The 14,120-nt window shown below is 50.3% G+C and overlaps 1 protein-coding gene across 3 annotated transcripts in view; it reads right to left on the bottom strand.

The window, feature by feature from the left end:
• The window catches only part of Ttc28 (tetratricopeptide repeat domain 28), a 436,243-nt gene that overhangs the window by 46,141 nt on the left and 375,982 nt on the right, over positions 1-14,120 (bottom strand). For all 3 annotated transcript variants that reach the window (XM_031337381.1, XM_031337382.1, XM_031337383.1), the window contains 2 exons: positions 11,994-12,212; positions 10,132-10,297 (listed from right to left, as the gene is read on the bottom strand). In XM_031337381.1, the coding sequence (XP_031193241.1) occupies positions 10,132-10,297; positions 11,994-12,212 (385 nt within the window). The remainder of the gene's footprint in view (positions 1-10,131; positions 10,298-11,993; positions 12,213-14,120) is intronic.

Genomic DNA, 14,120 nt, shown 5'->3' with positions numbered 1-14,120 from the left:
GAAATCCGCCTGCCTCTGCCTCCCAAGTGCTGGGATTAAAGGCGTGCGCCACCACCGCCCAGCATGGACTTTCTTCTTACTGCAGGAATACTCAACGTGACCTTTCTCAGTTTATGTTTATTTATTAGTTTGTGTATAGGAGTCCTTTACTAGCAAGTATGTGTACCACAATTGTGCCTGTGCACACAGAGGCCAGAAGCAGGCACTGCAGCCCCTGGGATGGAGGTATGTGTGGTTATGAACACATGTGAGGGCTGGGTACTGAACCCAAGTCCTCTGCAAGACTGACTAGTGCTCTTTACAGCACAGCTCTCACTCTAGCCCTTATTTGTGTGTGTGTGTGTGTGTGTGTGATGTGTGTGTGTGGTGTGAGTGTGTATGTAGTATGAGTGAGTGATGTGTTGTTTGTGTGTATGGTGTGTGTGTGTAGTACGAGTGAGTGATGTGTTGTTTGTGAGTATGTGTGGTGAGTGTGTGTGTGATGTGAGTTAGTGATGTGTTTTGTGTGTGTGTGTGTGTGGTGTGTGATGTGTGGTATGTATGTGGTGTGGTGTGGTGTGTGTGTGAGATGTGTGTTATGTGTGTGGTGTGGTGTGTGGGTGGTGTGAGTGTATGGTGTGTGTGTGTGTGAGTGAGTGTGTGGTGTGTGATTGTGTGTGTGGTGTGGTGTGGGTGTGTAGGTCAGCGGACGATTGTAGAATTGGTTCTCTCTTTCTACCATATAGGTTCTGAGACTGAACTCCGGTAGTCAGGCTTGGTGACAAGCAACTTTACTGGCTGAGCCATGTTGCCAGTACCTTGACATGACTTAACCATCTGCCAGGATTTAAAGTATGGGAATATTTCCATTTACTTCATCTTTATCATGGGGGAATGATGGATAGGAACTATTATCCAAGGCACATGGGGACACCTGGATATGTGTGTACACTTGGAAGGGCTGGCACAACTGATGACATGTGAACTACTAATCCGTGCATGGTCACCCAGTCCCACCACTGTGCAAAGTGTGGGGTGCAGGAGCACTGGGGCCCCGATGTCTCAGCAATGCCCAGTCTGTCTCAGCACAGTATCACCTGGAGCAGTCCCCACGCCACATCCGGATCGCCATACCTACCTTGTGCACCATGGCCAGCCCCTCCCAGCCCAGCTCTGCAGCCACCATCCTGTCATTCCTGCGACCTCAGCTTTGGTAAGTCCCATTCATGAGCTTGCTCGCCCAGAATGACTTTAAAGCAGTTCTTCCCCTTCAAGTAGCCAAGTCATACAGGACACAGCAGTCAAGAGACTGAGCAGGAAGAGAGCAAGGAGAGCCTGCACTCTCTGAATGGCTGGGAGCAAGGGGTCCTTTAGTGAAAGCCACACCCCTCCTCCTGCCATGAGTCTTTGTGTGTGCATGTGTTATGTGTATGAATGTGTGTGTATGTGTGTGACAGTGAGTCTTTGTATGTGTGTGTGAAAAATATGAGTGTGAGTCTGTGTGAGTACATGTGTGTGTGTGTGACAGTGAGTCTGTGTGAGTACGTGTGTGTGAGTGTGTGTGAGTGTGTGTGTGTGTGTGTGTGTGTGTGTGTGAGAGAACAGGCGACAGTCCCAATAGACTGGCTGTAGTATCTTCTGTGCTCTGGAATACTGAAAACAGACCATTTAGAGAAGGTGAAGTGGGACAACTTGACGCCTGTCATTCACCAAACAGTTGAGCTCTGTGAAGTTCATCCATTTGTAACCTCTGACCTCTGACCCGTGAGCACAAGGACAGTGATGCTGTATTTCCCTTTGGTCCCCTATGGCCCAACACAGCACCTGACCAACAGGAATGCCCAGTCACCCCACAGGGAGAGCTCTTTCAAAACCGCCCAAGCTGCTCTCCCACCCAAGCCCCCAAGGCTGCACTCACTAGAGCACCTCCGTGTTTATCTCATCTCTGCTGTCTGCTTTGATGCTAACTGTCATGTTTCTGGGATCACGTGTCTGACAAATGCAACTTAATGAAGAGAGGGAGAACTTATTCTGGCACAGTCTATGGTGGTGGGGCCTGTGGTGACAAGCATTGAGTCACATTGTGCCTGCAATCAGGAAGCACAGAGTGGACAGGAAGAGGGCCCAGATTCTGTGACCTCAAGGCCCTCCCCCAGTTACCCACTTCCTCCAGTGAGACTACACCTCCTTAAAGTGCTCACCACCTTCTAAAACAGTGCCACCCGTTTGGGGACCAGGAGCCCATGGGGCATAGATTTCTTCTTCAAAGCACAAGGCGCTTCCTCCTTCAGTTTGCTCTGGCTGCTTAGCTGAGTGGGACTTAGTGTTGCAGAGTGTCCTGGCAGCTCCAGGTTCACCTCTGTTAATACTGCTGTCAGCCCCAGGCAACACTCACGAGTTCTCAAAGGCAGAAAAACTATCACTTCAGAGATCTGAAGAGTCTTGGTAGATCATCCTGACAGGAGCTCTCGCATAGCCGGCACCCTGCCTCTGACCTCGGATGACCCCAGTCTTTGAGGCTGCAGTGATTAAAACCAGCTGCTCTGGCACTGTGACGGGGATCTTGTTCTGCTCTGTGCTCCACACACCTTGCTTTCCTCCCCTCCTCCGGTCCACAAGGGCTTCAAAAGTCTCCACTGCTTTAAAATTGCTTCTGTCTTTCAAATATGCCATGGAGCCAAGCCTGTTTCAAAGTTGAGCAGAAATTGCCGAGGCAATTACGCAGGGTAGCCCAGGGAGCTGCATGTAAGATGGACGGAGTCTGCCTATGTCCCCACATTGGAAACGGAACAGGTGAGGCTGGAGGAATGCTGGGCTTCTCAGAAACGATCTAGGGAAATACACTTGGTTTTTGAAAATAATTTTTCAAACCAAAGAACTTTTGTTTCTCAATAAGAAGCCATTCTCCTGTTCTTAGATTCACTGCCCTGAGATACTTTAACTGATGAATGTGTCAGCCTGCTTGTAAGAGGATATCTCTCTTGATGGCTTCAAGGGGATCAGTGTCTGGCTTTCTTTCACCACCTCACTTCCATGGAGAAAGGTTGTCTCCAACCTCAAGCAAGAATCAGCAGCGAGAGCAACTGGCTTGGCCTCATCAGTTTAGACCTGAGAGTGTATTTTGCCACACAGTGTCATCTGCCAGGCTCAGTATGTCAGCCTGCATTTGGTCTGGGCAGAAGCCTCCAGTGGATGGCTCTTTCCCCCTCACTTCTCCACCTGCTTAGTATCCTCAGGGCCTTCCTGCCTACCTGCATTTTTGATTTCAGGCTCCATGTGCTATGTTCTGCTGAACCTGCCTGGAATGGAGGGAGGTGTAGGTATAGGTTAGACCCTGCAGGCTTCCTCTGCTTCAGCAAGCCTAGCCTACCTGTATAAGCTTTCCTGCCTTCATCAAGTGCAAAAGACTTATCGAAAAGGCCATGTCACACAGGGTGGGATACAAGGGATCTCAGGACGGAAGGGGAAGAAATCAAATAGCAAACTCAAGCTCACTGGAGTACACACGTCACAGAGAGGCTAGAAGCCTTGGAACCAAGCAAGATGGTCCAGACAGTACGGAAGAACAGAGGGCCAACCTCACTTCTAGCCAACACCATTCTCTATGTTTAATGTAGAGCAGGTGGGCTGGGGACATGGCTCCTGCTGTACAAGCACAGGGACCACTGAGTCCCCAGAGGCCACATCAAATGTCTGTAATTCCAGCACTTGGCCGGGAGCTACAGCCAGGCAGCATGTGTGAACTAGCACAGCTCAGATGGTGCTTGAGATAAAAAGCCTTTGATTACAAAAGAATTTATACTACAGGAGCCCAGAAAAGCGTGAACTGGGGATCCTGACAGCACTTATTGCCAGGCCTGACATTTCATCACAGCGGAGGAGCACACCCCCTTAGCAGGGTCGTCTGCACTTGCGGGGTACACCCCCTTAGCAGGGTCGTCTGCACTTGCGGGGTACACCCCCTTAGCAGGGTCCTCTGCACTTGTGGGGTACACCCCCTTAGCAGGGTCGTCTGCACTTGTGGGGTACACCCCCTTAGCAGGGTCCTCTGCACTTGTGGGGTACACCCCCTTAGCAGGGTCCTCTGCACTTGCGGGGTACACCCCCTTACAGGGTTGCCTGCACTTGTGGGGTACACCTCCCTTAGCAGGGTCCTCTGTACTTGTGGGGTATACTCCCTTACAGGGTCATCTGCACTTGTGGGGTACACCCCCTTACAGGGTTGTCTGCACTTGTGGGGTTCACCCCCCCCCCTTAGCAGGGTTGTCTGCATTTGCATTGGGGAGGGAGCCCTTCCACCCGGGCACTATCACATCCGGTTATATCAGTGCCTTCATCAGTCAGAGTCCCAGACTGCCAGCTCTGTACCAGGTGCCCAGGGAGCAACTTCCACACAGCAAGCCTGGCTACACTTCAGTTATGGTGAAGATGCCTGGAAGGTTTCTCCAGGCAGGGAAGCCCGGCCAGGGTAAAGTTCTTACCAAGCGCCAAACACAAAGCCATTCTCTTACTAAACGCATGTTTGGACAGTCAACCTCCCTCCAGTTTGTCTACAATGCCAAGAAGCTGGACTCTGGGTCACAGCTCAGAACCTTGTGACCTGGTTGAATCTGTTATTTCTGCATTACCTGGGGGCTTTAGGGGTTCATACTCAAAGTCCTGTCATCGATGAGGACTGTGGGTACCATACTGGATAACAGCGTCAGGAGATGGCATCCCCATCTTGCTCCTGACTCTAGAAGGAGTGCTTATGAGTCATGCTGGCTGAAGACTGGCCTCACATGTGGATGTAACAAGGTTCTTCTCCTGCCATATATATATATGGCATATATATATATATAATATATAACATATATATATAATATATATAACATATATATAATATATATAACATATATACTATATATGTATATATACTATATGTACTATATATGTATATATAATATACACATATATACATATACATAATATATATACATATATACAATATATATTATATACATATATATTATATATAGTATATATATATATATTATCACAAAAGGGTGTCACAGCATCTCATCAGCTGGGTTGAGGGTGGGTCTTTGCCCTCATATTAATGTGCATTATATTAATATTTACAGGTTCTGAACCATTCTTGCTTTCTGGAAACCAGTCCCATTTGGTTAGGGCTTGGCAACTTTCCAAGTGCTGTTGAATTGGCTCTGGTGTTTTCTGAGACACTTGTAGCCAGAGCACGGACGTCAGTTCACCGTTTTCCTGAAGCATCTGGATTGTTCTGGTGACTGTATGAATGTGTTCTGCCCCGACTCTTCCCTTATAGGTCCATGGTGCCTTCGAGAGTGGATGCTGTCTGTACCTCTGTTAGGTAGGAATCGTCTGGCCTTGGACTTGCCCCTGCTGGAAGAGCTGGGCACTGGTTCAATCTCTCAAATTTCAGATCTGTCCAGATGTTTTATTTCTACCTTAGCTCCATGGCAGCTTGTTCAAAATTGAATTTTATAGGGAGAGCCCACAGAATTTACTTATGGATTAGAGAGCAGGGAGAGAAAGACAGGAAGGGGATGATCCTCTCTGTCCTCAGACACCTGCTCTTTGACAACTCACACAAGAACTAAGATAAAGCCTGGGGTGCAGTGGGGATCCCACAGGCTCAGACTCATTCAGACTAGGGATCCTTGGAAAGTGGCCTGATCTGTCTCTCCCCTTGTAGCAGGACAGGGTCCCCATCATGTTGAAATCAGAGCAGCTATGAAAGCCTGCAGACAACCTTCATAAGAAACATTCCCTCCTGAGGGGAAGAGGATGTCATCTGACCCTCACCTGAGATTCCTACCCCCACCCCAGCTGCAATAGGCCCCCAAATGCATATGGTGTGGGATGCCATTGTATACAGGAGGTGGAAGGTTAACTGGCATTGGGACACCAGGGATGCAGCTTTCCTCAGCTGTCATCCATGTTGGGATGCGTCCTTGGTGACGTAGAGTCACCCGTGGCCCTTTAGGTGTCTCAACAGACTCACTGGTTCCCACAGAGACTTCCATGTTCTGTCACCATGAAGAGACATGTTAATGTAGCATTAGAAGTCACTATAGCACACTCTGACAGGTGTTCAGAGCTCAGTGAGATAGCTGTGTGAGGTGCAGCGGTGGAGGCAAGGGGCAGGGTGGGACAGAGGAGGGCGTGGTTACCGAGGAGGGTGTGGCCACAAGAAGGGCATGGCTGATATGTGCGTGGCCACTGAAGGGAGTGTGATTGCTGGGGGGCATGGCCAAGGAGGGGAGTGTGATTGCCAGGAAGGGCGCGGCCACTGAGAAAGGGTTAAGGGGGTGGCTGCTAAGAAGGGTGTGGCCACCGAGAAAGGTATGGCTACCAAGGTGGGCGTGGACATTAAGAGTGGGGGCCATCAAGGAGGGCGTGATCGCTGGGGAGGGCGTGGACTCTGAGGGGGCGTGACCATTGAGGCAAGAATCTGGTTCAATGGGGGCAAGAAGAAAAATAAAACATATCTATCTACTAGGACCAGATAAGGTGATGGGCTCCCAAACTTGTGTTTATTTCTTTGTGCGGTAAAATTACAGGAAAGTTTCTCTGTTTTCTTTTGGATGGATGGCAGAGGTTTTTTGTTTGTGGTTATTCATTTCTATCTTAAAAAATAACATATGGCCACTGTAAAAGACACACACAAACATGCACAACAACCTGGAAATGATGAAAACAGTGTAATAAACACAGCCAGCATCCTTCATCCTACGTGCAGTATGGCCCATCTTCTCGTGTGTGTTCGTGTCTGACATAGGCACACTTCACTCAGTATAAAACTATGGTGTATAATTCGGTATTGTACTTCTCATCTACTATCCTAGCCTCCAGATGTACAGCTTTACAAACTAGTACTGATTTTACAGAGGAAAAACCACATGCACAGACCTTTCTGCTGTCTCCATGAAACTCACAAAATACAGACACACTCCTGGAGAAGCCTGGGGTGGGAGCTCAGCTACCCAGCTATGAGGGCAGTCCAACAAAGCGGCCACCAAGCAAGGAGCCACAGCATTCCAGAGACACTGAGGACTCGACTGCTCACCGACTCAGGAACATAGGAACTGTATGCCCTGCCCCATTCCCTGCCTGGGATGGAGTGCGGAGCTTAAACTCCAAAGACATTCTTGTTCTTGTTGTTGTTTCTATTTTGTTCCTTTTTTTTTTTTTTTTTTTTAAGATAGGGTTTCTGTTTCTCTGTAGCCTCAGCTATCCTGGAACTCACTTGTTGCCAGGCTGGCCTCGAACTCAGAACTCAGAGATCTGCTTGTCTCTGTCTCCTGAGTGCTGGGATTAAAAGGCATGTGCCACCACTGCCGGGCTCAAAGACATTTTCTGATTGAAACTGTAGGGGAAGAAGCATGACTCAGCCTCCAGCCTCAAGCAATGCCCCTCATTCGAAGGTAAAAATAAGACCTCTTCTTTTGCATGTATGGTTTTATCAAGGCATGTGACAACCAGGAATGGGAGACATATGTTTTCAGTAGGCTAAGCTTCACTGATGGCTGGTCTGGCTTGAGAAGGCCTGGCTGTGGCCCCTCAGTCGATATCAAAATGGGCACACTGGACAGTTGTTCCCCATGCTTGTGTAAGAGGGTTCACACAGCAGGTCCCACCAGGATACCTCCATACATCTGTCAAGCTCCAGGCCTTGGTTTGAAACCTAGGCTGACATTTTGCATCTGTCCAAGAAAGGTTTCACCTCTTGAATGAACAGTCTCAGCTCAAGGGGGCCATCCAAACCAGAACCCTGCACGACTGGCAGCTTCTGCTATCTCAAAGGCTGATGAGAAGCCCAACACCCGAGCACCCAGGAACAGCGGCCTGAGGGATCTCCAAAGGCATGTGTTCAGGGTAAGTTATCCTCAGAAGCATGTTTCTCACTAGGGTCTTCTGGAGTTCTTGGTTCAGGCTACCCACCCCTTTGCTGCTCAGACCAGCTTGCCACGCAAGTAGTACATTAATACATTCACTAGGATTTTGGTCTCTTTATCACCCTGCTGCTGACTATACTGTAGGCTGGTGAGTGGGCTGTCCGACCTGATTATCATTATCCCAGTATCTAGCATAGAGCAGGGACTCATGCTGAGCAGCTGCTCCAGTCCTGGGGGTAAAGACATGGGCAAAGTACCCTCATGTGCACCGTGGGAACAGTCCTGTACCGCGGACTCCAGTCTCCAAGTCCCTGACACCGTGAGAGGTGGGCCCTGTCAGTCCTGTACCATGGACTCCAGTCTCCGAGTCCTTGACACTGTGAGAGGTGGGCCCTGTCTGCTTTGCCCGCTCACCCTCCCTTCTGTCTCCTCTGCCAGCCTGCTCTTCACCCTGTCTTTCACTTTAAGCATGCAATGCTGTGGCCCAGGAAGCAGCCCCGTCATCCCCGTCATCCAGCACACGTGCTGTGCAGACTGCAGATACAGCTTTGCCTGCTTCTGGGCTGACCTAGTTTCTGGGCACTTATGATTCAAACCTCAGAGGGCATCCATACTTCCATGTCTTTGTGGTTGACCATATTATCAAGCCCTGTGATCAGCACAGCACTGCCCAAGGCCAGAGCCAGGCCGGCCTGGGATGCCCAGCACCCACAGTGCCTGTTCATCATTTTTCATAAAAACAGAAGCTAGAAAACAACATTTCATATGTTTTCCTGCTTTCTCAAAACAAGCTGCTAATTTTGATAATGAAGAACAGATTGGCGGGGGCTGGACTGTACTGGCCCTCCCTGTGACACTGCATGGTTGTCCACAAGGCCATTTCACTTGTGCCACAGACTTTGTTCGGTTGGACAGGAGATCTGGACCAGGTGGCCATTCTATCCCCTTCTGACCTTGATGCTACACTGTCTGTCCAGGGGTTATTCTGTTTCTCATGTAAGAGCCCCCCATAAGTAATATAGGCACCCCAACAAGTGCCCACACATGGAGTCAGGAAAAGTGCCCATGGGACCAGAGACACCCTGGGCTCCATGGTTCCAGGCCATTTGAGACAAAAGTAGAGGTTCTGCCTAGGACCCAACACTGACTGCCATGGACCAGTATCAGCCACTGAGGACTCTGGACTGCTGGTGCTGGGGAGCGCTGCACTCTAGGTATAATATAGCCAATACTGTCTTCATCAGAGACTACAGTGTCACAGGATGAGTTTCACTGATGCTCTTTCGTGGAGTGAAGGCCACTGGTCCCACTCCTGAAACTTCAGCCATCCACTCTCTCCCCCGCCAGCTGTAAGAAACCCTGCCCTGCTGCACATGGCTTGGGAGGTGCTAGGAAAATGACACTGTCAACCACAGTGACTGTCTCTCTCCTGGGATACGTGTGGTGTGGTGTACGGTCCACAAGTTGTATGTGCCATCTGTAGAATACAGGAGGCAGAAAGTAGCTGATGCAGCTACTTTGGGTGATGCAGCTACTGGGGATCAGCCACGTTCATGGCTTCCCCATGTTCTGTAAGGCTGCCTGAGAAGCTCCTGGAGTCACCTGTCTGGACTGCAGTGGAACATGTCTGTTGCTGGTGCCCGATCTGGGCTGAGTAGATGTTATTCAGGCCTCCCTCACAGAAATGCAACGTTTGGTCACCAGTGGTGACTTGGGTGCTTGCAAACACCAAGGAAGTATTTGGAGGAAACCATTTTCCACATGTAAGCTAATCCAGCATTGTAATAAGAACCACCAGCAGCTCATTCCTTTCACATCCTTTGTAGCAAGCGGCCTCTGTTCCCAGCCCTGATATCTGGGAGGCCAGTCCTCTTCACTTCAGCCCTCCAACATGCAGATCTGTACAGATTCTGTCAGTCAGCCAGAGTACAAACTCAGTTTACTGCCTGTAGGCTAATGCAGCCTCCGTTTAAGTTGGCTGTCATGTTACCTGCACTGCCACACTTACAGTCACTGCCACATCCTGCTCAGGGAACACACATCTCTGGGGAGGTCCTTCCCAGCCCAGGGGATTGTAATAAAAGAGGAGAGAGACTGCCCACACGTGGCGGACACTTGACTGTCTACTGCAGGGTGGTGAGATTCCACAAGGTCTCTGCTACTATTTCCTGCTCCAAAATCTCCTGTCAAAACCTACCCAGAACAGAACAATGCTGAACGAGACACAGCCTCCTACCTGGAGTAGTAAGACTCCACCCCCAGGGCCTCCCGGACACTGGCGATGTGCTGCTCCAATGTAGAGCTGGTGGCTACGGGGAGGGCTGCACTGTTGCCGGCTTGGAAGTCACTGGAACTTTCCACCGAATTATCACCCAAGTAATGTTCGTGAAACTTCAGGATTCCTGCAACAAGGTAGACGTGGCAAGGTCAGCAGTGGTTGGGTAGCAGAAGAGTTTGGAAAAAGGCAGGAGAGGGGAATGTGGTGCTGGGTGGCTTCTTTGCCAAGCGAGCTGGGATCCTGAGGTTACAGGCTTCCTGAACTGGAGCCATGTCTGCGCATGGCACGGCACACACTGTCAAGGCACAGGAAGACATTTCTGATGACACGTGAAGAAGCCCCTGGGTGTGCACTGCTTTCTCTGTGCTATAGAATGATGTTCTGGGGAGTCCTGCTTCATGATCCACGTGCCAGCATCCAGATCAAACCCTTGCAGGGACTGAAGTCCTGAACAAAACCGAAACTAGCCAAGTGGAAGCTGTCACCGCAGACCTTTCATTTCACAAAAGCAGACCACAATAAGCATGTATCCATTCTAAAATAAAACCAACTGGTCAATGGCCACTAACAGATTAAGGGAGGGAAAAGATGGTCTGTGAAATGGCTTCCTGGCAATAAGCTCAGGCCGTGTCCTCATATGGCAATGAGGTGTGCTGGTCCTCTGATTGGATCACAGCCCTGGCAAGAGCTTCAGTCTCATTAACAGCAGAGAGAGAAAGGGCACAATAGCCATCTCGTTACACGAGGCTCACTGTCACATGATCTGGGCATGCCACCTGTCAGACATGTCCCCAGCAATGCAGCCGCCACAGAGATGGCACTTGACATTTGCCAGCTGCCAACCCTGTCCACACGGGCGTGAGCTCCTCTTGGGGGCAGGGGTGTGGACATCGCTCATTAGTGTAGGAAAATCGCAACTTAAACCCAGCATAGGAAGGTGAGGGGGAAGATTGAAGATGCTGCTTGTGGGAAGTCCAGGTGAGCAGGGTGGTGGCAGGGAGATGGTCCTGCTGACACAGCGCAGGTACGGAGGTCAATGCCTGACACCGTCGCCTCTACTGGGGACACAGAGAGAGGCTTGTAACATCTCCCTGGCAGCTGAACTTTTTACAGATAAGCGAAAAGCCCATTTTTCAAGATTCCCAATTATAAGACCCGTTTCTCCAGTCAATAAACTCTAATTGGATCTGGTGCCTCCCCAGCATGGTGAAGCCATCAGCATTTTATTATGCAAAAAATATGGCCCCACAGCCAATTAGTAGTTTTGTATTCAGTGAAACTATTACATCCTGCATGCTTAGTGCTGATTTAACCAAAGACGACTTTCACTTCTAAAACAGATTTTTTTCGACAGAACTAGTAAAAAAAAAAAAAAAAAAAAAAAAAAAAAAAAAAGAACAAAAAACAAAAAAAACCCACCACCAACAAAACAAAACAAAACACCTAAACAAACAAACAAAAACCTATTTGATTCTGTTAAAGTCAGAAATTTAAGCTTACGATTTACTTTTAAACCACGAGAGTCATCTTTGCTTTGGTACATAATTTTGCCAGAGGTCACAATGATCAAATCATTCATAGCTGGCAAGCAGCTGCCTAGGAATCTGCTGCCACCTCACCCTTCTCTTGGGCTCCCATGTTAGATGTGTTCTCATCCGATGGCAAGGAGCCATGCCTCCTCGGGTTATTTTATTAGTAGGATGCTCCACCATGGATACCCACTGCTGATAAGGTTTCCTCCATCTGACCCATGTGCACCCCTCAGCACCCGCCTCAGCCTCCCTCCACCTCGTCACTCCTGTGCTTCACAGAGACCTTACCTGCTCCGGGAGCAAGCAGCCAGCTGTAGAGATAGCCTGCGGCCAGGGAGTAGTACAGCACTAGTCCCCGCTGCGCATTAACCATCTCTAAGATCTGATCGATGGTGATGGGCGAGTAGGGGTCTGAGTCCTGTTGTCCTGTCTGTCTTTCCACCAGCAGGTCAGCAAACGCTCTCGTCCGGCCCCTTTCTGCCACTGCCAGGGCTTCGTCATGGTGACCTAGGGGACAGAGGGACAGGTGTGCTCACTCAGGGAGCAGCTGAGCATCCACCTGATCTGGAGCAGGATACCCACAGCCTCTGTGCCAGCTGTGGTAGAATTTCGGGTACACTGCTTCGGGTCCACTCCCAGAAAGAGGGATTCTGATAGCTGTCCACTGAGCTCAGTAGATTCAGTGAGGTCCCGACTGTGGAGATGTCGAGGTGTTATTACACAGGAGGTGCCTTTGCTGCCATCAGAGCTGACAGCCTGCGGCGCTCCGTGCTCCTGTCATCCCACTGGGCAAAGGGCAGAAGCCTGAGTTCCCTGCAGATCTTAAGCTGCTTCTTCCCCAAGCTTCCCTGCAGCCTTTCAGTCTGCGTATTAGCCCTGCCTCTTCTTAGGGCTGTGCACACCAGTTCCTGCTGCTGCCTGGAAGCTGAAGCGTGACAACATGAAACCACACGAGGGACACACAGCAGAGGACAGACTTTAGGGTAAACACCAACATGGAAATGTTGCCAGAGCAAGAGCCGAGGAGACAAGGCCGAGGTTGGGAGCCCAAGCCACTACTCCAGCGACTCCAAAGGCTTCACTCCCTGTTGTTCAGGCAGCCTTACAAAGACGGGGTTTACGTGAGCGTGTGCAAACACCCTCTCTTACTCTATTAACTTATTAACTGGAACAGCAGGGATGGTTTCTGCACACACTGGAAAATTATCCCCAAAGTGCTGGACAGACTTAACAGTGTGATCATAATGGGCAATAAATGACATCCCAGGCAAGATCCCAGCCCATGCTTAAGAGGAAATCTGAGCATTAGATGCGTGGGAAGGAAAGGTGGGTAGAAAGGCCTCAGGTGCCCACCTTGAAACATGAACACTATGATGTCCATCTGCCTTCACTGCCACCTTGGCTGGTTTGGGGATCACCTGGGAGCCAGCTCTGGGTGCGTCTAGAAGGGTCTTTCTTTTAACAGATGAGAGGAAACCAGCTGAGGGCTTTAGGACTACGGTGTGAGGTACCTCCTGCTTTCATTGCTACCCCCTCAAATGTGGACTGCATCCCTAAAAATGATAAACCCTAATATACCCTCTGTGATTTGCTTCTCTCTGGTGCTTTGTCATAGCAAAAGCAACTCATACAAACATCTTCCTGGGCATGGCAGGCAGTGGAAGAGCCAAGAAGGGGACACTGTGGATACTGAAGCCCAGGGCAGGGTGGATGTGGATGGCCCTGCTGCCTTTCAATACACAGGCTGGGGGTGGGGTGAGGAAGAGCCCTGACTGTGTGCGGCACAGCCTGGGACACAGGTCCACAGAGTATGAACAATCGGCAGCAAGAACACATGGCTGAAGAAACAGAAGTGGCTGGCATCACCTCAGCACAAGGCCTGAGTGAGGCTTGAAGCACATGTGGGCAGAGGGACACCTGGTGCGGGAGTCTGTGGTGGAGGGACACCTGGTGAAGGGGTCTGTGGGGGAGGGACTCCTGGTGCAGGGAGAGGGTCTGTGGTGGAGGCACACCTGGTGAGGGGATCTGTGGTGGAGGGACACCTGGTGCAGGGGTCTGTGGTGGAGGGACACCTGGTGAGGGGGTCTGTTGGGGAGGGACACCTGGTGAGGGGGTCTGTGGGGGAAGCATACCTGGTGTGGGAATCTATGGTGGAGGGACACCTGGAGTGAAACTCTATGGTGGAGGGACACCTGGTGCAGGGAGAGGGTCTGTGGTGGAGGCACACCTGGTGCAGGAGTCTGTGGTGGAGGGACACCTGGTGAGGGGGTCTGTGGGGGAGGCACACCTGGTGCAGGAGTCTGTGGTAGAGAGACACTGGTGCAGGGGTCTATGGTGGAGGGACACCTGGTGTGGGAATTTATGGTGGAGGGACACCTGGTGCAGGGAGAGGGTCTGTGGTGGAGGGACACCTGG

Source organism: Mastomys coucha, unplaced genomic scaffold (assembly GCF_008632895.1).
Source record: "Mastomys coucha isolate ucsf_1 unplaced genomic scaffold, UCSF_Mcou_1 pScaffold22, whole genome shotgun sequence".
NCBI classification, from domain to species: domain Eukaryota; kingdom Metazoa; phylum Chordata; class Mammalia; order Rodentia; family Muridae; genus Mastomys; species Mastomys coucha.
This window is presented reverse-complemented; position numbering and strand designations above follow the sequence as displayed.